This window comes from Callorhinus ursinus, unplaced genomic scaffold, assembly GCF_003265705.2.
Source record: "Callorhinus ursinus isolate GAN/ISIS: 27379988/994484 unplaced genomic scaffold, GSC_fseal_2.0 scaffold25, whole genome shotgun sequence".
Taxonomy (NCBI): Eukaryota; Metazoa; Chordata; class Mammalia; order Carnivora; family Otariidae; genus Callorhinus; species Callorhinus ursinus.
Window position 1 is genome coordinate 41,266,001 of NW_027397087.1, and position 26,401 is coordinate 41,292,401.

Consider the following 26,401-nt stretch of genomic DNA (forward strand, 5'->3'; position numbering starts at 1 on the left):
ATTAGGTTATTTTCAATTTCCCTTATAATAAATGATGCTGCAAAGAACATCTTTATGGAAGTCTGTCTGCATTTTGAATTTCTCCAAATGACAACTTCTAGAACTAGACTGGGAAGGAGTTGAGCCACAATGCAAAGAAGAAAGTTTTCCGCAAGCCTGCCTTTGGATACTGGCCACTTTGGGTCTGAGTCCTAGAGCCCAAACAGAGTAAGGAGAAAATCCACATAAGGGAGAAACACAAGATTGGTCAGTTATGGGGCGCCTGGGTGGCTCAGTTGGTTAAGCGACTGCCTTCGGCTCAGGTCATGATCCTGGAGTCCCGGGATCGAGTCCCACATCGGACTCCCTGCTCGGCGGGGAGTCTGCTTCTCCCTCTGACCTTCTTCCCTCTCATGCTCTCTATCTCTCATTCTCTCTCTCTCTCAAATAAATAAATAAAATCTTTAAAAAAAAAAAAAAGATTGGTCAGTTATGGGGCATTTGTCTAATATCTACATATTAAGAATGATGAGAGTCAGGTTCCTCACTATCCAAAAGGTAGGTACAAATATGACCTAAAAGAAAAGAAAACTGGAAAGAATCCTGTGTTGGACTGGAATTGGATATACTTGTGCAAACTCATGACTTTCCATATATACAAAAATATAGTTGTAAAGATGTGTATGTATGGATGTGTATGTGTGTGTGTGTGTGTGTGTGTGTATGCATATGTACACACACACACGAATACACATATATTCCTTGGCTCTGTTCCACTGGGCTCTGGAGCAGCAAACCCTTCAACAGCAATGAGCTGTCCAGATCTTGGCTTTTAAATACCATGAAATACCATTCTCCACTAAAAGGAACCAGAGCTCTTTAAAGAAATGGCTGATTCCAGGATTAAAGCAGACAAAAGATGAGCTTAGAACATCTTGTGCCAGAAAGCAAGGAGGTACTCAAAGGTGATGGACTCATCTCTAAAAGACCCTGGAACCAGCTGAAGGGGATCCTGACTGCCAAACTGGGGACAATTCGGATATCAAAATAAATACTGAGAGATTATATTCCATTGAATAAAATAAGAGACTAAAAGAGTCTGAACAGAAATAAGTGAAAAAAATTGAAACAGGATATTTACATAGTTTCAAAGTATCTCCTCACAAAATACTAATTACAGTGGAAAAGAGTAATTTTACAGGAGTGACATCTGGCACACACCACCTTAATCAAATTATCAAAGGTACTAACACCAGTAATGGGACAGAAATGGAAAGCACATACTACCTGACAGGATGAAACTAGAAGAGCACAGCATCACTTCTGTGATATTCCTGCCAAAAATACATAATCTGAATCTAAGAAACATGTTCTACAAAATAACTGACCCGTAATTTACATACTTTTCAGAGTTGTGAAAGCCAAGCAAAGCTTGAGAAACTGTTCCATGTCAAAAATTAAAGAAATGACAGGGGTGCCTGGGTGGCTCAGTCGGTTAAGCCTTGAACTCTTGATTTCGCCTCAGGTCATGATCTTAGGGTGGTGAGATGGAGCCCAGTGTCCAGCTCTGCACTCAGCACAGAGTCCGCTTGTTCCTCTCCCCTGGCTTGCTCTCTCTCTAATAAATAAATAAAATCTTTAAAAAAAATTTAAAAAATGACCAAAACTAACCTAAGATTCTAATCTGAATTATTTTGTTATGAGGAACATTACTGGGACAACTGGCAACGTCTGAAAGGATTCTGAGGAATGAATGATAGAAACGTATCAATAAGAATTTCCTGACTGATGATTGCATTGTGATGATGTAGAATAGTCTTGTTTGTGTGTAATGAGCACTAAAGTATAAGGAAGCGAAAGAACATCAGATTGATAATTTACTCTCAAAGAGCTCTGTCCCACTGGCAAATGAGATACCACAGCCTCACAGTCACCTGTACTCAAGAAGGCTGCCCCTTTGATTCCACAGTTCAAGTCAGTACCTCCCCAGGTTTTGCCCATCTTTTGAAATTGGGGGACCAGAGATACAATACAAAAGAGTACAGGACCAGCGGCTGAAATATTTGGGCTTAAGTACTGGTTCTTGACTTTTTAATGTGACGCTAAAGAAAAAGAAACCCAGCTGCCTTCCCTGCCGAACAGTGACAACAATATCTGCTTCAAAGGAAGCAAGTAAAGAGGAGGTCCTCCACAACGTTATTATAATAGTAAAAATCTGTATACACAAAATGCGCAACATCTTGAGAACGGTCAAATAAATCATGGCACATCCTTACGTGTGTTTATAAAATCTTTTCGTGTCACGAGAAAATGTTCCATAATTTAGAAAGAATAGGATCACACACAAAATAAACATTAAAGGGGCGCCTGGGTGGCTCAGATGGTTAAGCGTCTGCCTTCGGCTCAGGTCATGATCCCAGGGTCCTGGGATCAAGTCCCGCATCGGGCTCCCTGCTCAGTGGGGAGCCTGCTTCTCTCTCTCTCTCTCTCTCTCTCTCTGTCTCTCATGAATAAATAAATAAAATCTTTAAAAAAAAATAAAAATAAACATTAAAAAGAAGACTGAGTTCGCAAAGGCTGACCCAACAACCCCACAAAGAACTGTGCACGACACGCCTTCTTACTTGCCTCAAGCTCCTCTGCTACCACGCGGACCAGGCAATGCTCCTCCAGGTGGCCAGCATCCGCCAATCCCGCGGAGATCCAAGTCACACTCCGATGCGTCCGCAACACTCGACGAACACACTCCCTCCATAAGCGGCACACGCTGGGGGCGCAAACCACAAAGGGTTGTGAAAGGACGTTCATTTCCCTCTCCAGCAGGAGATTCCTGCGGTATCAAAAGTCCCAGAGCGGGAGGTGTCGGGGCGCAGATTTGGAGGGAGAACCGGAGGGCGGAGAAAACCTTAGGGCGCACCTCGTCCCTCCGGGAAGAGTCCCCGAGACAGGCACAGGGGTACGGTAGGCGTACCTCGAGGATGGGGGCATCACCTCGGGGGAGGAGAAGGGAGCCGGGGGCAGCCGTGGGTCCCGATGGTGTCTGCCCGCCCCGCCAGCCAGGGCAAGCCCGAGGCATGTCCCGAAGTAAGCTTCCCGCCTCCTCTCTCCTCACCCTGCTACCCGCAGCAACGCCTTGGCGGGCAGGAAGGTGAGGACACGCTCCACCACCTCCGCTAGGTTACCCAACACAAAGGTGCTCTGTGGGTCCGCGGAGGAGCCTCGGCGATCACCACCACCATGATCACCACAGCCACCCACCACCTCCATTGCTCACCAACCCGCCGAGCAAGCACTACGGCTACTCGGAAGGCACTGGTGAGGCCGGCACAAGACCTCCCAGCCAGCGCGCACTGAGCAAGCGCGCGCGCGCCACTTCCGGCCGGTTGGGGGCGACTGGGCGGCTGAGACCCACCCACGTGACTCTCCAGGCCCAGCGGTTTCCTGCGTCTGTCTTGCGGAGGGCCGGCTGGCGCTGGGAGAGGTGGGCTTGCGTCCGTTGATCCTTCCGGTAATTTCTAGGCCTCTCTAGGCCTCCTGGGGGGCATAGGTCTTCCTGTGCCTCTCGCTGTACTTGCAGCGCTGTATTCCTTTATGTATGTATGTATGTATGTATGTATGTATGTATGTATGTATGTATTAATTAGACAGAGACACAGCGAGAGAGGGAACACAAGCAGGGGGTGTGGGAGAGGGAGAAGCGGGCCTCCCGCAGAGCAGGGAGCCCGATAGAGGGCCTCGATCCCAGAGTCCTGGGATCATGACGTGAGCCGAAGGCAGATGCCTAACGACTGAGCCATACAGGCGTCCCAGCAGCGCTGTATTCCTTGTCGGTAGAGCTTTCTCCGATTCTTGAATTCTAGGAGGAGACCCAGTAGTATTTGTCCGTCTTTACAGTACAAATGTGTGTTAATAACGTGAGTCTGATTTTTGGAAGAGTTAAAAATAGCTGGCTAAGTGTGTGAGGATGACTACCTATATTCGACACCTAGTGAATGTGGTTAACTCAAGGTAGCCCTCACGCCCTATGTGAAACAACATAAATAGCACCTACAGCTGCTGTGAAAACTTTGCACCAAACTGCACTAGTTCTTCATAGTAGCATCAGATTCACCGGTAATCATGAAGTTTCGGCTTTAAAAATTTTTTTCTAAAGAATTTACTTATTTGAGAGAGCGCGGGCAGGGCACAAGCAGGGGGAGGAGCAGAGGGAGAAGCCGACTCCCCCGCTGAGTAGGCAGCTGCCCTGGACTCCAGCTGGATCCCAGGACCCTGAGATCATGACCAAAACTGAAGGCAGCCACTTAAATGACTGAGCCACCCAGGCGCTCTTGGCTTAGTTTTTTATTGAAGTGTAATTGTTGTATTAGTTTCAGGTTTATGATATGATTCAACAATTCTGTACATTACTGATGGGTCACCAAGATAAGTGTACTCTTTAATCCTCATCACCTATTTCACGTATCCCCTCCCCCACCTCCCCCTGGCAACCACTAGTTCTCTGTATTTGAGCCTTTTTAAAATTTGTTCCTTTTGCTTAAATTCCCACACCAGTAAAATCACATGGTCTTTGTCTTTCACTTAGCATTATGTCCGCTGGGTCCATCCATATTGTTGCAAATGGCAAGATCTTTTTTTCTGGCTGAATAATATTCAGTTGTATATAAATACCACTTCTTTATCCATTCCTCTATCAATGACACTTGGGTTGCTTCCCTATCTTGGCTATTGTGAATAAAGACTGTGGTAAACAGGGGTGCGTAGCTTTTCAAATTAGTGTTTTCATTTTCTTTGTGTAAATACCCAGTAGTGGAATTATTAGATCATATGGCAATTCTATTTTTACTTTTTGAGGCACTTCCAAAGTGTTTTCCACAGTGGTTGCACCAGTTTGCACTCCCATCACCAGAGCACAGTTGTTCCTTTTTCTCTACATCCTCACCAACGCACTTGTCATTTCTTGTGTTTTTATTTAGAGCCATTCTGACAGGAACAAGGTGGTATGTCACTCTAGTTTTACTTTGCATTTCCCTGATGATTAATGATATTAAGCATCTTTTCATGTATCTGTTGGGTTTGGGCACATTCTTGGTCCTTAACTCCAGGCCTACTGAATCCGATTCTGGGGGCAGGGCCCAACAGTCTGAGTTTTAATTTTTCTGTGATTTATGCTTTCCTGTTATTCTGATGCAAGTTCAGGTTGAGAACCACAGATAGAAGGAATGTAAGCACAGCAGACACTGCTGTATCTCTACTTAACATCCATTTCTCCTGCTGCTTCCTTAGTAAGAAAGCCCACATTTGATCCCCATCTCTCTCTTTTTTAGACTTTATTTGACAGAAAGAGAGAACACAAGCAGGGGAAGCAGCAGGCAGAGGGAGAGGTTAAAGCAGGCTCCCTGCTGAGGAAGGAGCCCGATGTGGGGCTCGATCCCAGGATGCTGGGATCGACAACCCCAAAGAGCTTGTTTATGTGGGTTATGTCTATTAATATTTGCCATATTAAAAATTAAAACATTTTAATATTAATTCACATAAAATAGTAAAACCAGATTAACAAAGATTGACAAAATAAAATTTGTGAAAAAATAGCTATGCCCCCCTCATCCAATAGTGAACAGTTGTGGCATCACTTTACATTTTGTAAACTTCTAATTTCTGGCTTAAAAGAAGACAGCTGGATATGCTTCTGAATTCCATCTGTTTTACCATCACATTGTGTGGCCTCTGGAAAAGTCCACTGTACACTTGTAAGAAAATGAGAGTGAAAATGGCAAATGTTTTAGGAAAATAATTTTGACCTTCTAAAAACCTCCTGGAAGGGTCCGAGGGGTCTCCAGAGTTCCCCAAACATACACTGAGAACCGCTGGTCCAAACTAATCATAGATTTCATTCTTTTTATCAGCCATGTAAGGGGTGGACACAAGCCCCAGTTCTAGCCAAGGAAAAGTGAAGAGCAATATGCTTGGGTGGGCAGGGGAGGCTTCTAAAAAACAAGACCATTATCTACCTCTGGACAGAGTAACATGGCTACACATCCAGACATAACATTAAATCCAAAGATGAAGCCAACATGGAAAAATCTCAAAGCAGCATAGCAGAGCCAAGGTGTACCATGCCGGGAGTTTTCAGACTTCAGGACTTCTTGTATGTGAGATAACTTGATAATTGTGTGTAAGGAGGCCATGGGAATACTAAAGAAGGAGCAGACTATTGTAACTGGGGGAACTAGGGACAGCTATGGAGAAAGCAGCACTTGGATTTATATTAAGGAATGAGAGTGGGAGAAGGAAAAGGTTGAGGAAAACCCGAGTATACCAAGTCTGTGCACACCATTTCTGGGTTTTCTAGCTTCCTCTTGTTAAATCAATCTGCCTCAACCCTCTCCTCACCTCATCCCCCCATATATAAATCCTATTTCAAAAAAATTCACTCTTGGCTTCAGGTGTTTGTAAACTCTATTATCTCTTATGAGGGAAAAGTAACAAATTATTTTTTAAATGGTTCTTTATTCATAAACTTGATGCAAGTTTACAAAATTTACTGTACATTGCCAAATAAATCTGCAATGAAAAATAAAACCCCCCCAAAAACAAAGCATGCCAAATGTGCAGCTGTCAATCTGCTAGCCATCAGGATATTAAAGAATTCAATAATGTATTCAAGATTTAGCCTTAGGTTTAAGGAACTTTAATGCTTTAAAGTTTAATGCCTGGTCACTTATTATCTCAGCAACTGGCAATCAGAACTTTATACAAATGTAACCAAGTAAACAAAAATGCCAGAAAATCTTTTTCTACTGTCCTCTTAACCAAAATAGAACAAAAAGAAATTAAACACACACAATAATGCAGAAGTGCCAAGTTCCTCTGATGTGGTTTACAAAGTTAAGAGCAAATGCATAGGAAACACTTTTGAATTTTGTAACTTGTTTGTGCAGAAAATGTGCTTCTGGATTTCATTTTAAAAGTGCTTAATAACTGTAATTTACTTTTTTTTTTAACTGTAATTTACTTTTAAATCAAACTTGGGTAGATAAAAAAAAAACCTATCACCAACCAAACAGGACTGATTCAGGTAAGGCAATAAAATGGAGGTACACTGAATTGAGTCAGGTTTTATAAAAGAATGAACATATGTAGAGTTCCTATTAGTCTTTCAGTGCAAAAGCCATTGTTCAACTATAGCAAAAATTTTAAGAGTCTCCAAATTAGGTATCTTCTTGTACTTCACTGTGCAGCTTTTGCTCACGGATTCGGTCTTTGTGCCAATCACTTTACAAGTTTATTAGTTTAAAAAAAAAAAGTTTATTAGTTTAAAAATGATTGCAACATCCCGTTAATAAAATGGAAACGTAAAATAAAATGATTTAGTATTTTAAATAACTTCAAGCTCTATACTGCAGTTCTTCATATGAAATACTGACCCAACAAGAAGCAGATTCAGCCCAGCAAGACTCTGATGCCCCAGTGGAAATTACTACTTAATTTACACAGCCTTGCTTTGCTTTGCCTAAAAAGTACAATACAACTCAATTAAGAGCATATCTTCGGGAAACAATTCATATCTTCACCTAGCCATAAAAAAGTTTAACAATTTAATGAGTAGGCTTCCTGTCATTATTTTGGCAATATCAAAAAAGGGTTTTAACTTGAAAAAGCTGCTGTGATTTAGAAGACCTTAAATTTTCTAAACCAATATTAAACATCAATTAAACTTTTATTGGCTCTAAATGGAACAGTATATTGCAAGTCTTCATAACACATGAGCTCAATATGGGAAAGTTACCAGAGTCGCAACTTCTGTAACCTGATGCTGACTTGTCTGCTTGACAGATTTTTCAAGAAAGAGATTATGAGTGGCCAGTATGTGTATTTATCACAAAAAATACAGTAAAGGCCCCACTGCTCAGTCCAAGATACGTAAAATGAGCAAAATGAAAAGGCTGTAACTCATACTGGATGTCAATTGACAGATTATCCACTAAAATATCTATTAGCTAACATCTTCGGTACTGATGTTATAGGGGCACTCAAAGCTTGTGTCTGCATGTTGGAAAGATTTTCTTTAAAGCAACATTGGTCCAAACATACGGCAGTCAACATATTTAGCCATCTTCCTTTGGAGGGGTGTACCAGCCTGAAACACAATGGAAAAAAAGTTAAAATACCTTAAGTCAACTAGGAGAAATGGCATTTCACTTAAGGTTAGCTACTTTCTCTACTCATATTTTCTTGTTTAAACCTGTTGTAAAAATTAAACTTACACTTGGGTTGGTAATACAGCATTTTGATATGTGCACAACATAAAGTTATTTTCTATGAATAAACTGCACTTGAGTCTTCAACATAAGATCTCTATACTAATTGAATTTCTAGCTAAAGATGATAGCATGGAACAACAGCCTACAAGCTAGGTTTTACCTTCCATTTCAATTGCATAAAAGTAAACCTCACTGAAAATAACTATCCCCCAAACAAAATGTTGGCATTTTAAAATAAGAAGAACCTGGACTATCAGTAGTATAATGATACCATTTCACCAGTGAGGAAGTCATCTCAGCAAGTGCAGCGACTATGCCTAGGATCAGAGTTAGCAGCAAAAACCAACCTAGAACCCATTTCCTTATTCTGAATCTACTGCTCTTTCTCCAAAGCTAAACTTATACACACCCACACTTTCTAAAATACATTTCCATAAACATTTTCGAATGCTGACTACAATGTTTGCTTCAACAAAAATTAAAAAGAAAAAATGTGATTGTTTCCCAGACAACAAAAATCTAAGCTCTCTATAGAAAGGCTAATGAAACGAAGTACTGCTTAGCATGAAATGGCTATTGGAACAGTATGAATATACCAAGATATATGGAGCATCCACATGGTTATGAAGTAGTATACAGGTACCTGTGGATCTACTAATTTAGTGTGCTGTGAATTATTATTATGAAAACCCAGCCTTGCCCTCAGGTTTTGTCATTTCCTTCTTCAGAGGCTTGAACTGTTTCAAATATTCTTTCAGAAATAGTCACTGAAAAAGTGAGGAGTTTGCTTTGTGATTAAAATAAAAGTGAGTATAAAGCACAAATATTAACTCACGAGCTACTACATTTCTAGTAAAGAACACTTTACTGTAAATAGTCTCCTTAAAGAAAACTACTTCCTATTTATTTACTCTGCCCAAAAAAGCATCAGTTTCACTACCATGGCTATAATGAATATCTTGTTATCAGCACTTAGTTACAAAGTGCCACATGTATTTAATATTTTTTTATTTTATTTATCTGTTTGAGAGAGAGAGAGAATGAGAGAGAAAGCACATGAGATGGGGGGAGGGTCAGAGGGAGAAGCGGACTCCCTGCTGAGCAGGGAGCCCGATGCGGGACTTGATCCAGGGACTCCAGGATCATGACCTGAGCCGAAGGCAGTCGCTTAACCAACTGAGCCACCCAGGCGGCCCATAAAGTGCCACGTGTATATACTATTCTTTTTCCTCACAAGTTTGGCAAGACAGACTCGCCTTTTTAGAGATGAGGAAACAGAGGCTGAGAGGTAATGGGACTTGCTCAGAAACACAGAGCTAGTGAGTAACACAAATGGCACTTGAAAGATCAGTCTTCTAATTCCAAATTCACCTCACTGTTAGAGACAACTGAAACCATGCATTGTGAATACAAGCAAAATTTAAAGTAGAATAAAGTTTATGAAAGATAGTTTAAGTTTTTAAAACTTACAACTCAAATACTCTTAAGTGTATATATACTGAAATTAGAACTATTTTTACTTAGGTAAATGTGTATAACTGTCAAAAAGCATTAAGTAGTCTGAAGATGTTTCAGAAACAGCTGGTTCAGGATCCTGATTACACTTACTCAGTATCAACGAGAACTCCACCTGTACAATGGCCTTTAACTCAGCTCCTATCCTAATACCATACGTTTCAAGTGAGTAAAATGATTCATTCATTAATGTATTAAAAAATCTTGACTCTGACTCAGGTTCTCAGGCCAAGTATTTAGGATACAAAGATTTTTGAATGAAGCACAGTGTGTGCATCCTCAAATTAAAACTTTTTCACTGTGGTAACAGTACTTTTAAAAAATTAAAGCAAAAACAAAAACAGGATAAGTTATCAAAAGTACCTTATATAAAACTTCTATAAATGGTAATAAATACTTATTGAATTAAACGTACCATTTTTCTCATGTATCTGTACAATGGAATTATAGGATTGTTGGGCTCTTGCTAGATTATATTGATTCTGAAAGAGAATTATACATTTTAAATAAAAATTGTAAGTAGATGAAAATCATTACAAATAATTTATGGATGCATCACCACTATGCTTAAAAGAACACAGGAAACTGAATTATATTTCCATTTCAAAAATAATTTTCACTTAAAACCTTCATTTCTCAATTCCATTATTCTCTACCACTTTAAACAAAACCAAAGTTGTACTACAATAAAAATCTATTTAAGCTTCAAAGTTCATTTTTATAAATCCTCTTACTACTGGACAAGTATAAAGCTTTATAGTTCTAGTGCCCCTCTGCAGTGATGAATCTAGGTAAAGAATGCTATTCAGACATGAATGAAACTCAAACTCTCTTTCTCATAACTTCCATTGAAACCCCCCCAAAAAACAAAAACAAAAATCCCCCACAAAACAAAAAAACACCCCACCAAAAAAATGACAAAATATGACCTTTAGATAAGGTAACATTAAGCATATCAATGCCATCTTGAGTTAAAAATCTAAAAAATATCATAAGTGGCACCAAGGCATTACTAAAGGAGTCCTCTTTTGGTAGTGTCTTTAGATCCTCTTTTAAAGGACCAAATTTAGGATTAATTTCGTCTCTATCAGTACAACTGAGCAACATCTTAACCTACAATATATCATGAGTATTCTTCATAGTGGTACACACCCATTATGTCATAGAATTTAATATAAATTCACACAGCACAAGAATTAAAAATGTATAAAACATTCTGAGTGAAAATTCTCCTTCCTACCTGTCCTCCAATCATCCAGTTCCTCCTTTTCCTACTCAAGTTACCTACTATTAGTTTCTTGTATCCTCTTAAGATTATATAAGAAAAGTCATGTATAGCTTATTATTATTAGCCACCATCCCCTGCTTTTCCTCCCAACAAATGGTAGGTAGCATGCTACAGACACTGTTCTACCCCTTTTCTCACTTAATGTATCTTGGACCTTGTTCCCCATCAGTGTGCAAAAAGCTTAATCTTTGTTTTTTTTAAATCATGAAATATTCCATTGCACGGAGAGTCAAATACTTTATTAATCCCCAATTGGTGGACATTTAGGTTGTTTTCAATATTTTGTTGTTACAATTTTAGAGTGAGCAACCCTGCACAAATATTTCCAAAGCACTGGTTAAAAAGTCCTTGAGTGGAACTGCTGGGCCAAAAGACATATATGCCTTTGTAATCTTGAGGTGTTGCTAAGATAGCTCTCTACAAGACTGTATAAATGGGCTTGCCTACCTGCCACGTGGGAGAATGCCTCTACACGGCTTCACAAGAGTGATCTTATAAACCTTTGTTATCTGTGACAATATCAGAGGTGGAAGATGAACATAGTGTGGTTTTGATTTGCATTTCTATTACTGAGTGAGGCTGAGTGTGTCTCCAAATGTTCACAAGCCATTTATTTCTATTTCTGCAAATGGATGTTTTATAACTTTTTCTAGAGTATAGCCTTTTTCAATTTCTTTTTTTTTTTAATTTTTTTTTTTAAAGATTTTATTTATTTATTCATGAGAGACAGAAGAGGAGAGAGAGAGAGAGAAGCAGAGGGAGAAGCAGGCTCCCAAGGAGCAGGGAGCCTGATGCGGGACTCGATCCCAGGACCCTGGGATCATGACCTGAGCCGAAGGCAGACGCTTAACCATCTGAGCCACCCAGGCGCCTGACCTTTTTCAATTTCTAAGAGCTCTTTAAAAATAGTAAAACCCTCCCATAATGCATCTGAAAAACAAACATAAAACATGCCATAGTGTTATCTCCAAGTTAATGAAAAGTAGTGTTTAGTCAGTCTATATGTTCAAAGGACAAAAATACAAGAGAAAGAGATTATGTATGACAAAATACACATACACTGAAACTTGCAAATGATCAAGAAGCAGTCATTTCCTAACCCTACTGCCCACCTATAAGATAAGAGAAAAATAAGAACATTAGCCTTCCCCATTCTCTGTTGTCAACAGCATGATCTTCAATTCTAGTTTAAAGAGAATGTCACTGCAGAGGCTTTCCTGTAACAGGGAGTTAGCCCTTTCCGTTTTCTACTTCCGTGACCTTATTAACCCTTTCCTTCTACTTTCTTTCAGCTTACTTGATTGTCCTTTCTAACACGGAGTTAGAGGCTCTGTTCATTTTTATTCTTTTTTTTTTTAATGGATTTTAAAGCAAGGAGTATTCCCTCTGAGCTCTCATTTAATTTCTAGTATGCAGTGATTTCATTATTGCTGTTCTCTAGCTATTCTGCAGTTTTCATTTCAAAGCCTGGTTAAGGACTGTTTGAGTTTCATAATTCCACAAAAGGAACATTTGTTTTCTGATTTTATTATAGTTTTTAATTTAATTAGGATCAGAGAATGACATCTGTCCTTTTTCTACTTTCAAAATTTGAAGTTTTCTTCATTGACGAGGATTAGTGTCATGAATGTTCCAGACAAAGAGAGAGAGAGATGATGGAGAAAGAGGAGAGAGAAGGAAAGAGGGACAGAAAGAAAATTTTAGTATTGCCATTATGGTTCATTTCTAATTATTTTAAAAATTTCATGATTTTTTTAACCATGATTTAGAAATATGTTTAATTACCAAATTCATGTGGATTTTTATTAATTTTTTCATTACTAACTTCTAACCTTAACTGCATTGTATTCAAATTCTATGGGTTGTTTTTAAATATTAATTTATGATTTTTTCCCCATATTCCATAAATGCTCGGAAAGATGTAGTACCTAACTACTGGGCACAGTATTCTACAATTGTCCATTTGACCAAGCTTAATTTGTTATTCAAATCGTCTACATTTTTCACACATTTAACTTATCATCAACAAGGTACATTAAAATCTCTCATTACGATGGTGACTTGGTCAATTTCTCCCGTGGTTTCACCAGTTTTTAAGTATAGTCAACACGTGATTATTACTATATTAGTTTTACTTATCAGGTTTTTAATCTGTATTTTGATGCTATTTTAATAAGCAAACAATTATCATATCCTCCTGGTTGAGACTTTTATCATTAAGTAGTCACTAATGCTTCCCGCTTGAAAATTCTACTTTGATACTAATATGGCTATATCTTTTTTTTTTTAAGTGTATACTGGCATTATCTTTATCATCCTCTCTCCTTAAAAAAACAAAAAACTTTTCAATCTTTTTTAGCCTCACAGTTTTTTTAAAAAGATTTTATTTATTTGAGAGAGAGAGAAAGCATGTGTGTGTGTGAGAGAGAGAACACAAGCAGGGGGAGGGGGAGAGGGAGAGGCAGGCTCTTCGCTGAGCAGGGAGCCTGATACAGGGCTCGAACCCCAGGACCCTGGGATCATGACCTGAGCTGAGAGCGGACACCCAACCGACTGAGCCGCCCAGGCACCCCTCTAGCCTCACAATGTAAACATACTTCTTAAAAACTGCTAGATTTTGCTTTATTAATTTAATAACTGGTAACTTCAGTCCATTTGTACTTGTGACTTGCCTTTACCACCTTACTTTGTGGTTTCCATTTCTCTTGTTTTTTAAACAATTTTTTTTATCTCCTCCTAGAGTTCCAATAAGACATTTTAGACCTCAATCTGATCACCACCTCTCAACTTCTACCATAAGGTCTACTCCCATGTTCCTTTCTGTGCAACATTCTGATTTACTTCTTCTAGCCCAGCTAGTATCTTTATAATCATCATTCTGAACTCTAGTTCTGATATCTTACTAATGTCTGTATTTGATTAGGTCCCCGGCAGTCATACAGCCTCTTGTTCTTTTTTTTGAGGCGAGTTTTTCTATCTTGTCATTTTGTCCAGAGGAGAATAGAAAAGAGAACAAAATGCTAAAAGGGTAACAACGACCCCAGAAAAATACACACTTCCAGAAAGTGGTCGCTTTTCTGTTCAGAGAGTTGCTGCTATTCTTTTCTTCGATTTCCTGTTGAGTTTGTAGGTGTTCAGAATAGTTTGATACCTATCCAGCTGAATTCCTGGGACCAGACGAAATTTAGGTCTCCTACTCCTCCGCCATCTTGCTCCTCCTCCTGATTTACTTCTTTTAATCAATTAATTCTCCCTTCTGATACCTAACCCATCTATTGTTTCTCATTTCAATTATATTTTTCATTTCTATATATTCTATTTCATTCTTTTTCAGATTTGCCTGATTATTCCTGATGGTCTCATTGCTTAATCAATTTCAGGATTCCTTTTTTCTTTTTCTTTACATTATGTTTTTCAAATAACTATTCATTTTCTCATAACCCTAATATCTGAAGTCTTTATTCTGTGTGCCTGATAATTCCAAAATGTAGTCTTTGGGAATATATATCTCATTTATTGTTTCTGCCAATTCTCATGTATGCTGGCTTACTTGTGTGCTTGTGATCCTTCAGTGAATTCATATTTGCTTGATCTTAACCTTTAAGAATCCTGTAGGTCTAAATCAGAAAAGCTTTCCTCTGAAGAGTATCTGTGTCTGCTTCTGATAAGAACTACTTGAGAGCATTTTAGCCTCCTTGGAGAATCTCAGGATTATGCAAGGTCTTACATTTGGCTTGCCAAACTTGCTCATTTATAAATAAAAGACGTAGTACAGGTAGCACCTCCTCCTCTCCCTGAAAGAAAAAACTAAAAACCAGATCTCTCATCTGAATGGGATCACTCACCAGAGAATTCTGTAGGTAAATAATTGGACAACATAAAAGGATAGGTGCCTTTCCTGACTGCGGAAATAGTTTGGGAGCTGCTCCAAGAGTTGTGTGTTCTAAGATTTCACTATTTACCTCAACTATCATGTACTCCACGTGGTGAATGAACATTTGTAAGGGCACTACCTTGCCTATCCAAACCCCGAATTCTTGCTAAGTCATGATAGCAGAACTCTACTTTAGAAGGTTTTCTCACCACTACAGCCTAGAGATAATGTTATAACCTATAGCCCATTTTAACTGACCAGAAAACCAGCCTGGCCAACATCCTTCTGCCTCATGGCTTCCTCTCAACTCCTGCTGGCTGAGCTTAGGGGAGCAAGCTAATGGCAAGACTGTACAATGACTCTGGCTTGCACAGAGCTGCAGATCCTCAGCAATATCAATTTGACCCTTTCTCCAAATGTCACGTGTACAGAGAGGCAATTTTTTTTGTTTTCCAGGACTTATGTATATCATTTTAGTAATATTTTCAAGAGACAAACTCATTCATTTCTTTTGAACCAATAGCTGATATCTTTAAAAATATTTAAGATATTTTTGAAGTAGTAGTTATATGTCAAAAAGAAGTTCAAAGAGCACAAATGATTCAAAGTCTCCCTCCCATCTCTAACCTGCCCTGTCAATATTTCAATACCCCTTTATCAGAAACAGTTGTTAGTACTTTCTTGAATATCTTTATAGGTGCTTAAAAAAAATCTATATAATAGATCCTTGTCTCTCTCTCTCTCACACACACACACACACGGTAGCATATTTTTAAACACCATTTAGCACGTTATTTGACAGTATTTTTAAAGTTAACATTCAGACTATTTCCTGTAGAGTTTAAAATCCTTTAAGGTAAAATTCCTATTACATCATGTAAAGTTTCCATATTCTTAATATTTGTTAAGAAAAAAAAATTGAAGAGTGAAGTTTTATCATAACAATGCATTCAAAAAATTCACCTAAGACATACTTTAATATGCAAATGTGCTCAGCTGCCTGATTTAACATTCTATATACAATGGTTCTATTATTTACTTGCTAAGAAACCTACAAATCATGGACATGTAAAAGTTGAAAGCAATTCTACTGACATTGAGTAATTCCAAGGGAACTGTGGCACTGAACACAGTATTGATATTACAGAATTTTAAAGCTAGAAGAGACTTAAAATATCCAGACCAATTGTATTTTAGATAGATACAGACACCCAGAACAGGTAACTTTACACAGTGAATTATCAGTAAAATGTTCACTTATTCAAAACAATCATTGTTCTAAGCCTTTTATATTTTCTTTAACAAGAAAAGCATGCTAATTTTTTTTAAAAACATGATGAAATTTAACATCAAGTTCTACATATAAATAAATGCCAGGAAGAAATTTTATTAAAAGACCAGAATTATACCAAATGTCAATAGTATTTCTAGATAGTCAAATTACAGATGACTTCAGTTTTTTGTATTTTTTTCTGTTAGAAACCACACAGTGAGCATAAATTTTATCATTACAAAAAAATAAAATCTGATGTCTTACTACATAATCACTCTACTGACACGTTTAATACACCTAAAATATACACACAGTTAAGAAATGCTAGTTAATGCAGTTAAGCAATTCACTAGACTTTATATAAAAAATGTTCTGTTTCAGTGTAAAGAAATAGCTGTTAAAAGAACTCAAGTAAAACAGTTACTCTACGGTATCCCAAATAAATGATTTTCATAATAGCTTTTCAATTTTTTGCTTCCTCTGTGAGTTAAGATTCTAGTGGACTCATGCTTTAATGTGCAATACAGTTATAAATACACATTTAAATTTCATACTGTTTAGGTAGGCATTTAACACAAAATTCACACAGGCCTTTAGGAACATCCAAATTTTTTAATATGTTAGGTCAAGATAATTTCCATCAACAAATATTTTTGTAAAATATACTAACTTTAGAATATTATCCTTGGTCGATTTAACTGTTTACAGATAACTACAATCAGACACGGAAAGAGGTTTCTGACATCATGAATAAAAAGCAGAACTCCGTGGGTAAGAGCAGAGACTTAATACCAGACTGTCTGGTTCCAGTCCACGTTCTGCCCACTGTCACCTTACACAAGTTATCTAACTTCATCTACAAAATGAGGACAATAAGAATATCTACTCTTAGGTCAGTAAAAGGATTGAAATAGTACCTACAAGTGAAAAGTTTGGATCACAGCCTCGCATATAAATGCTCACTGGGAATTAACTATAATAACATGATCTCAATTTCAGGAAACTTCAAGGTATATATAATTTTTAACTTATTAGTATGTACATACCAGTAGTAGATTTAAGATTATAGACATGCTTACCTATAGGAAGAATAACAAAGACTAAAAGAATAAGAAGAAGCCTCATAAGAGAACAGAAAATACATATTATCATTTATGTGATCTTCTTAATAAAAGTACCTTATTTGCTCCAAACTGCACTCTGGCTTTGCCTTTGACTAACGTGGCATTGATTTGCATGATAACTGATTCTATTGAGTAGGCACTGCTCCAGCCCTAAGGGAAGAAAACACTTCTGTAAAACACAATGGTACTCTTGATTTCCACTTTGGAAAACTTAATAAAATGGCACATAACAGCTTGACAACAGCAAGACAATGTTAAGAAGTCTGTATACAAGAGAAAAAGGTAAAGTTGGACTGCTTCTAAAAATCTTGTAAAGCAAAAAACAAAAAAACCCCTATGTTCTAAGTATCAAACATAAGCAAATTATAACCTTATAGAAACATTGCTCTTAGAACACCTCTCCTTGCATAGATTAAGCATCAAGTACAATGTCATTTTATTGGTTTGCCCTAAGTACCTTTTCATTATAAAAAGCAGGTGCTCTTCAAAACAGTTTTTTTAAGTAGGTGGTATTACATCAGAGCTTTTCCACTCAGAATCTAATTTACATCATCAAAACACTCCACTGAGATTGAAAATATGAGTACTATAAGAAAATAGTAACCTGTTTTGTGAGAAGTTCCATACATAGTGCTCCACCGCCCAACACATACCTTAAAAAGAGAAAAGGAATCCTATTTAATTCTCTAGATCTCAATGTTCCTTCTTAATTTTTAAAGGACCACCACTAAGAAGTTTGCATACAAGTAAAGGTTAGAAGATAACATGCAAAAATGAGAACAGTGGTTAGGGTTCTAGGACTAAAAGGGTAGTTAAAAAATTCTAATGTCATCACCTTACTACAGTCTTAATTTTTTGTTTTAATAATGGTTCTTAGAAACAGAATACTTGAAGACTCTTAAGGATATCAGAAACTAGGACCTTAGCCCTAAATATTCTACAGAATGGGAATGTTATATTCATCTGAAAATTTCTCTGCCATCACAATGGTACCAACTTTACCCTATTTATAATAATGAACAGGACATGGTATTTTATGGTTAAATTGCTTTTATCCATACTTTTGTGAGGATCAAATGGTTATGACCATAAAGCCTCTCTCCGGGACTCCTCAATTTCTCTTTCCAATCCTGAGAACTGTTCTCTGAACCAGACTTTTGGGAATTTCCCAGATCTCTCTTAGGAAATCCTTATTTAGATCAAGATTATTCAACCTTTTAACCCTTTCTCAAACAAAATAATTTCATTTCTCCTTTAATGTTATTTTAAACTTCAAAATATATGAAATATCATGCCTTAAAATAACATCAAGGAGGGGTGCCTGGGTGGCTCAGTCGGTTAAGCGGCTGCCTTCGGCTCAGGTCATGATCCCGGAGTCCCGGGATCGAGTCCCGCATCGGGCTCCCTGCTCAGTGGAAAGCCTGCTTCTCCCTCTCCCTCTGCCTGCCACTCTGCCTGCTTGTGCTCTCTATCTGTCGAATAAATAAATAAAATCTTTAAAAAAAATAACATCAAGGGAATGATAATTATAGAACACAGACTGATAAATCTTGAAAATACATAAGCTAAGACCACAAGTCTGATTAGATCTAAGTGAACACCGAGTCCATTACAAACTTTTTTGTCCTCTGGGGCTTTGCCCGTGCCTTTTCCCTTGCTTGACATTCCTTTGGCTCCCTGCTCTTCCAAATGCCATCTTTTCATCCAATAAAACTTGCCAAGACCATTCTAGCCTGTAGGTTTTGCATTCTGGCTAGCCAAATGCATCCTTGTGTTGACTAAACCAAATCACAGAAAAGTAAGGAATCTAAAAACTTCTACTGTAGACCATTATCATTAGTTATAGTGAAATTATTCAATAATGGAAATTATTCAATAATCGCCCCACATCCTGGAGAATTTAAGTCAGTGTCTCCCACACCGGACTGCACCAAACTCTGGGAACTTCCACAGTTAATGTTTATAGGAGGGAAAGAAAAACACTTCAAAACACTAAATTTGGGTGGAGAATCAGGAAATTTTAAGCTTCTTTGTATATTCTCCTAGGTCTCTAAAACACAAATCTATCTCCAATCATTTGAATCTCCCACTGGACTCAAAGAGATCTTGTATATAGTGATTTTAAATAAGCACTTGCTGATTTAACAGAATTAGAAGATCCATGTTTTCATTTGGATTGTGGTTTCTCCACAAACTGCTCAAACTCTAGTAATCTGTTAATGAGTCAACACTATTCTTGATCCTTATACTTCAGAAATGCTAAATACAGACAGGGGCTCAGGGACTGATCTTAAGAAAAGGAGTTTTGTAGACCAGCCCGAGTTTCCAATTATCTAACTGCCACCTTTCTTTTTAGCACTCCACTCTTCATTCTGGGGGTAGAGAGTCTTTCAGGTGAAGGAGGCAAGTTTTTGTACTCACGGGCCAAAAGAAAGTACATTTCTAAAAGGCCATAACTACACAAATGTTTGTTGGATGTCTAAACAAAAGAAACAGTTCTAGTACCTACATAAAAAGTGAGGTAGGTAAACTTTTCCTTAACACACGCTATTAGCAACATGTACACCCAAAAGGAGTGGTTGATTCTACTTCCACATTGAGTTATATTCATTTTACCAATATATGTTCCAAACCCTTATTGCTCTTTGCCTCCAAACAAATAGTTCCTGCTAAATATTGAGACAATTCAAGGATAGTAAAAAAAAAAAAAAAAAAATCCAAAGATCATTTAAGGATAATATGCCACATACACCGGCATAGTAATATTTTCTTTTTTTTTTAATTATGTTATGTTAATCACCATACATTACATCATTAGTTTTTGATGTAGTGTTCCATGATTCATTGTTTGCGTATAACACCCAGTGCTCCATGCAGAAAGTGCCCTCTTTGATACCCATCACCAGGTTAACCCATTCCCCCACCCTCTCCCCTCTAGAACCCTCAGTTTGTTTCCCAGAGTCCATAGTCTCTCATGGTTCGTCTCCCCCTCTGATTTCCCCTCCTTCATTCTTCCCCTCCTGCTTAAAAAACAAACAAACAAAAACTTCAGTTGTTAGGTACCTGGCTGGCTCAGTTGGTGAAGTGTGTGACTCTTGATCCTGGGGCTATGAGTTTAAGCCCAGTGCTGGGTGTAGAGACTACTTAAAAATAACATCTTTAAGAAAAACAAAACAAAAAACAAAAACCAAAAAAAAAAAAAAACCCAAAAAACCAAAAACACCCAACCAAAGCAAAAAAAATAATAATAAAACTTCAGCTGCCAAAGTTGTATAGCAAAACACTATCCTAAAGCTTAGCCTCTTCAGGCAATTCATAATTTTCGTTATACTAGAAAATCCTGGCAATAATGTTTGCTAGCTAACCTCCCCAACCACAAGCTAGAACGATCACTTAAATTGCACAGATGAGGGGGCAAGAGAAACCATTTATCAGTACTAAAGTGTTTATACAACATGAGTAAGTGATCCCAAAAAAGAGATGGGAAATGTTAAAAGTTTAATATTATAGCCAAATTGTTGACAATAATCACATTAGAAAATAAAAAGGGGGAAAGCTTACATAGGCCACGTAAAACAGTCAAGACCCTCCCTTTCTTGAGGTAAGGAAATAAACTATAGACTGTAAGAACAGAACTTTTAGATAGAAATAAAGAGAAAATGCTGGCACTTAAAACCAGACTATTAAGGACATGTTCCCTTAATACAGACAGAAACAATCCATGGTCATCTAGAAGTAGAAATATTCTCTTCATGGATGAATGGGGCACAAATAATAATTCATATTACATCAACCAATAAAGAAAGCATTTTTAGTTGCCTACAAATAGCCGCTCAAAATGTACTAATGAGCTAAAAAAGAAATAATCTTTATGATTCTCAAGTTACTATACTCTGATCTGGACTAAGCCAGAAAAATAGACAAGTACTGATGGCTCATTAAAATAGCTCATAAAAATACCAAGCCTTGGTGGTGGGTGCCTGGGTGGCTTAGTCAGTTAAGCGTCTGACTTTGGCTCAGGTCATGATCTCAGGGTCCTGGGACTGAGCAGTGAGTCTGCTTGTCCCTCTGCTCCTCCCCGCACTCGTGCACTGGCTCTCTCTCAAATAATTAAATCCAAAAAAATTTATAAAAAAAAAATAAAACAAGACTGGGAATTGCAGATTACCCTAAATTGTCTATATCTTGCTAATTTACTGTAATTCCCTCTCGTTCATTGACTCACAAATATTTACTGCACATATATATACTACACACTGAGCCAGGCAAAGTATACACTGAAGAAAACTGACAGGACCCTGTGCTTCATGATGTTTACCATCTAGTTAAGATTATAGATGTTAAACAAATAATACAAAGTAGGGAAGGGGGACCCAGAGTTCTAGGAGAAGGAATAACCCGGCGGGGGGGGGACCCTTTTTAAAAATGTGGTAGTCAGGAATAGCATCTGTACGAGTAATGCACAAGTTGAGATTTGTTGGAGTTAAAAGTGTGGGTGGGAGTAACCTCCCAGGCAGAGGATTGTCTGTTTAAGAAAGGTTATGAGGAAAAAAAAGAGTTTGCTGGGTACCGGGGGCTAAAAGACATTCAGTGGGGCACCAGCTTTGACAGGAGAAGTGTGGTACAAGAGGATTAGAGAGGAAGCCAAGGGCAAGATCGCAGAGAGCTTGTAGAATATGGTAAGAGCACCAACCTGTAAGAGCAATGAAAAGGCATGGAAGAGTTTAAGCAGGAGAGCAACATAATCAAACACACATTTATAAAAGATCACTTTAAAAGCTTACATGAGGGAAGGAACACAAGCAGGAGTCTGGTCAGAAATCCTCTGAAATGGTCCACGTGAGAACTGATGATAGCCGCAACAGAAATGGAGACAAGTAACTGGATCTGGGAACTCTCTGAGAAGGAGAATTAGAGGACCAGATGTGGGAAAGAAGGTATAAAGGAAAACTCCTATGTTCAATAACTGAGATGGGGAACACCGGGAAAGGAGACTGGAAAGAAGAAGATTTCAAGTTTTCATGCTATAGAGCTGGAGATGCCTACATTCAAGTAGACATGTCAAGAAGGCAGGTAGATACTGGGAGCAGAGAAGACATAAAAACATAAGATACAAAACCTGGGAGTCACTGACCAGAAGATATTTTGAAAGCCATGGGAGCCTTTTCAACAACTACTGCTAGAGTAATTGGACCATTAGGCAAAACTCTCTGACCTAAATCTCATATCTTATACAAAAGGTAACTCAAAATGATTCACAGAATTACCTGTAAAATGTAAAACTACAGAACTTTGAGAGAACACAAAAACAGGAAAAAATCTTCAGGATCTAGGACAAAGCAAAGAGTTCTTAAATTTGACACTAAAAGCATAATCCACAAAAGGAAAAACATCTATAAATTGAACCTCATCAAAGCTAAAAGCTTTCTGCAAGACACAAGATATAAAAAAAAAAAGTTGCGCTTCCATACACTAGTAATGAAATAGCAGAAAAAGAAATTAAGAGAATGATCCCATTTATAACTGCATCAGAAAGAATAAAATAAGGAGGTGAAAGACCTGTACTCTAAAAACTCTAAGACACTGATGAAAGAAATAGAAGGTGACACAAATAAATGGCAAGGTACACTATGCTCATGAATTGGAAGAATATAAATGCCCATATTATCCAAAAACAATCTGTGGATTCAATGCAATCCCCATCAAAATACCAACAGTGTTTTACACAGAACTAGAACAAAAAAATCTTAAGATTTGTATGGAACCACAAAAGACTGAATAGCCAAAGCAATCTTAAGAAAGAACAACAAAGCTGGAGGTATCACAATTCCAGGTTTCAAACTATGCTACAAAGCTATAGTAATGAAAACAGTATGGTACTGGCACAAAAAGAGACACACACTTCAATGGAAGAGAACAGAGAGCCCAGAAATAAACCCACACATACATGATCAATCTATGACAAGACAAGAATACACAATGGGGAAGAAAGACCATTTCTTTTATAAACAGTGTTGGGAAAACTGGATAGCTAGCTATATGCCAAAGAATGAAACTGGACCATTCTCTTACATCATACACAAAAATAAACTCAAAACGGATTAAATACCTAATTGTAAGACCTGAAACCATAAAACTCCTAGAAGAAAACATAGGCAGTAAACTCACATAAATCATCCTTAGCAATATTTTCCTGGATATGCTCCCCAGGCAAAAAAAGCAAAAGCAAAAATAAATAATTGGGGCTACATCAAACTAAAAAGCTTTTGCACAGCAAAGGAAACCATCAGCAAATAAAAAGGCAACCTACTGTATGGGAAAAGATGTTCACAAATGATATATCCAGTAAGGGGTTAATATCCAAAATATATAAAGAACTCATGCAACATCAAAATAACTAATAATCCAATTTAAAAATTGGTGGAGAACCTGAACAGACATTTTTCCAAAGAAGACCTACAGATGGCCAATAGACTGTGAAAAGATGCTCAACACTAATTATCAGGAAAATGCAAATCTAAACCAGTGATATATCTACTCACACTGGTCAGAATGATTAGTATCAAAAAGACAAGAAACAACAAGTGTTGGCCAGGATACAGAGAAAGGGAACCCTCATGCGCTTTTCGTGGGAACGTAAATTGGCATAGCTCCTATGGAAAACAGTATGGAGGTTCCTCAAAAATCTAAAAAGAGAAGTATCATATGATCTAGTAATTCCACTTCTGGGTTTTTACCCAAAGAAAATGAAAATACTAACTTGAAAATCTATGTTTATTGCAGTATGAATTACAATAGCCAAAATGCGGAAACAATCTGAGTGTCTAATGATAGATGAATGGATAAAGAAGTGATGTACATATGTACACACACACACAAACACACACATGCGCAACTAACTGACTATTACTCAACTTTAAAAAGGAATGAGATCCTGCCATTTGTGACAATAAGGATAGACCTGGGGTATTATGCTAAGTGCAATAAGATCAAGAAAGACAAATACCATATGATTTCACTTACATGTGGAATCTGAAAAATAAAACAAATGAACAAAGAGCAAAAAAATACAGACAACAAATTTGTGGTTGCCAGGCCAGGCAGTGGGAGGAAAGAGGCATGGGGAGTATGGGAGAATAGGTGAAGAAGATGCATAGGTACAAACTTCCAGGGACAAACTAAATAAAGTCCAGTGTAGGGAAAATGGTCAATAATACTGTACTAACTTTTATGGTGACAGATGGTAACTAGAGTTACCACAGTATGCATTTTATAATGTTTAAAATTGGCAAATCACTAGGTTGTACACCCAAAACTAAAGATGTTATTTATCAACTATGCTTCAATTTATATAGGTAAACTAAAAACCTTTATGCTACAAAAGATTGTTAGAAGGATAAAATGAAGATACATAGTGGAAGAAATTAAAAACCACATATACAACAAAGGACTACTACGTAGACCATATTAAAAAAAACTTCAAAATTCAACCATAAAAAATAATCCAATTAGAAAATTGGCAAGACATGTATGGATATTTCATGAAAGAGCATATGAAATTCCCAAATAAACACATGAAAAATATTCAAGATTAGGAAATATGCATTAGGGATACACAAATTAAAACAACAATGAGGGGATTCTAAGATGGAGGAGGAGTAGGAGACCTAAATTTCTTCTGGTCCCAGGGAATTTAGATAGATAGCTATCAAACCATTCTGAACACCTACGAACACAACTGGAGAACAAAGAAAAGAATAGCAGCAACTCTATGAACAGAAAAGGTACCACTTTCTGGAAGGTAGGACGTGCAGAGAAGTGAATCCGAGGAGATATTTGGGAAGATAGACGGCAGGGGTAAGGAGCCTCTGTCAGCCGGCTACCTGCAAGTAATACAGCAGCAGAGCACAAAATCGGAACTCTTAAAAGTCTGCTCCGCTGGGGCGACTGGGTGGCTCAGTCGTTAAGCCTCTGCCTTCCACTCAGGTCATGATCCCAGGGTCCTGGGACTGAGCCCCGCATCGGGCTCCCTGCTCAGCAGGAAACCTGCTTCTCCCTCTCCCACTCCCCCTGCTTGTGTTCCCTCTCTCGCTGTGTCTGTCAAACAAATAAATAAAATCTTAAAAAAAAAAAAAAAAGTCTGCAACGCTGAGGGACGTTGCTCCAGTGGCTAAGCGGGGGATGGAACGCTTGCTGGGACAGTGTGGTCTCAGGACCCTCAGGGTCACAGAAAGACCGGGGTGCCTGAGTGCGGCAGAGCTCCCAGGTATCGGAGCGGGGAAGCCAGCTGCAGAGACGGAGCCGAGAGGCGGGCTCTCAGCTCGGGGTTGCCATAAACCATGCGCGGCCCAGTTGGGCCACTCTTCTTCTAGCAGGGACCCAACAAGTGGCAGATCGGGAAGACTCCCCTTCCTCCCCGGGGAGGAGCGGCGCAGGAGCGCACGGCAGGACTCTGCTGGGTTTGGAGACTCCACACGGGGTCATGTGCCAGAGACAGAAACACTTGGTCACAGGCCGGGTGAGCACGGAGTGCGGCCGGAGACCGGGAGACGGGAGTGATTGACTTTTTTTTTTCTGGGGGCTCACTGAGGAGTGGGGCCCCGATTTCTCAGATCCTCCGGGGCAGAGACTGAGAGGCCGCCGTTTTCACTCTCATCCTCCAAAGCTGTATGGAAAGCTTGCAGGGAACAAAAGCTCCCAAGAACAAACCCGAGCAGATTACTTAGCCTGGCCCCCTGGCAAGGGCGGTGCATTTCCTCCTCCAGCAAAGACATTTGAGAACCACCGCAACAGGCCCCTCCGCCAGAAGATCAGCAAGAACAGCCAGCCAAGACCAAGTTTACCGACCAATGAGAACGGCAGAACTCCAGCGCTAGGGGACTATAGCACATAGAATGCATGGTTTTTTCCCCCAGGAGTCTTTAGTCTTTCAACTGTAATTTTTTAAATTTTCTTTCTTTGTTCAAATTTTTCCCTTTTCAAACAACTTATCAGTTCCTTTGTTAAAATCTTTAATTTTCATTTTTATAGTCATATTCTATCCCTTCATTGTATTTAACCATATATAATATATATATATATATGCTT

General features: G+C 38.3%; 2 protein-coding genes across 11 annotated transcripts in view; both read right to left on the minus strand.

The window, feature by feature from the left end:
- The window catches only part of FBXO22 (F-box protein 22), a 29,937-nt gene extending 26,605 nt beyond the window's left edge, over positions 1-3,332 (minus strand). For 4 of the 7 annotated variants that reach the window (XM_025884423.1, XM_025884421.1, XM_025884422.1 and 1 more), the window contains exons 1-2: positions 3,092-3,315; positions 2,608-2,746 (exon numbers count right to left, since the gene is read on the minus strand). In XM_025884423.1, coding sequence (XP_025740208.1) covers positions 2,608-2,746; positions 3,092-3,246 — 294 coding nt within the window. In that variant the 5' untranslated portion in view covers positions 3,247-3,315. The other 3 variants (XM_073877431.1, XM_073877432.1, XM_073877430.1) reach the window with 2 other exon arrangements.
- Positions 3,333-6,455: 3,123 nt separating this feature from the next.
- UBE2Q2 (ubiquitin conjugating enzyme E2 Q2) overlaps positions 6,456-26,401 on the minus strand; it is a 64,200-nt gene continuing 44,254 nt past the window's right edge. For 3 of the 4 annotated variants that reach the window (XM_073877433.1, XM_025884100.2, XM_073877434.1), the window contains 4 exons: positions 17,919-17,967; positions 17,369-17,464; positions 10,171-10,237; positions 6,456-8,116 (listed from right to left, as the gene is read on the minus strand). In XM_073877433.1, the coding sequence (XP_073733534.1) occupies positions 8,085-8,116; positions 10,171-10,237; positions 17,369-17,464; positions 17,919-17,967 (244 nt within the window). In that variant the 3' untranslated portion in view covers positions 6,456-8,084. The remainder of the gene's footprint in view (positions 8,117-10,170; positions 10,238-17,368; positions 17,465-17,918; positions 17,968-26,401) is intronic. The other variant, XM_025884101.2, reaches the window with a different exon arrangement.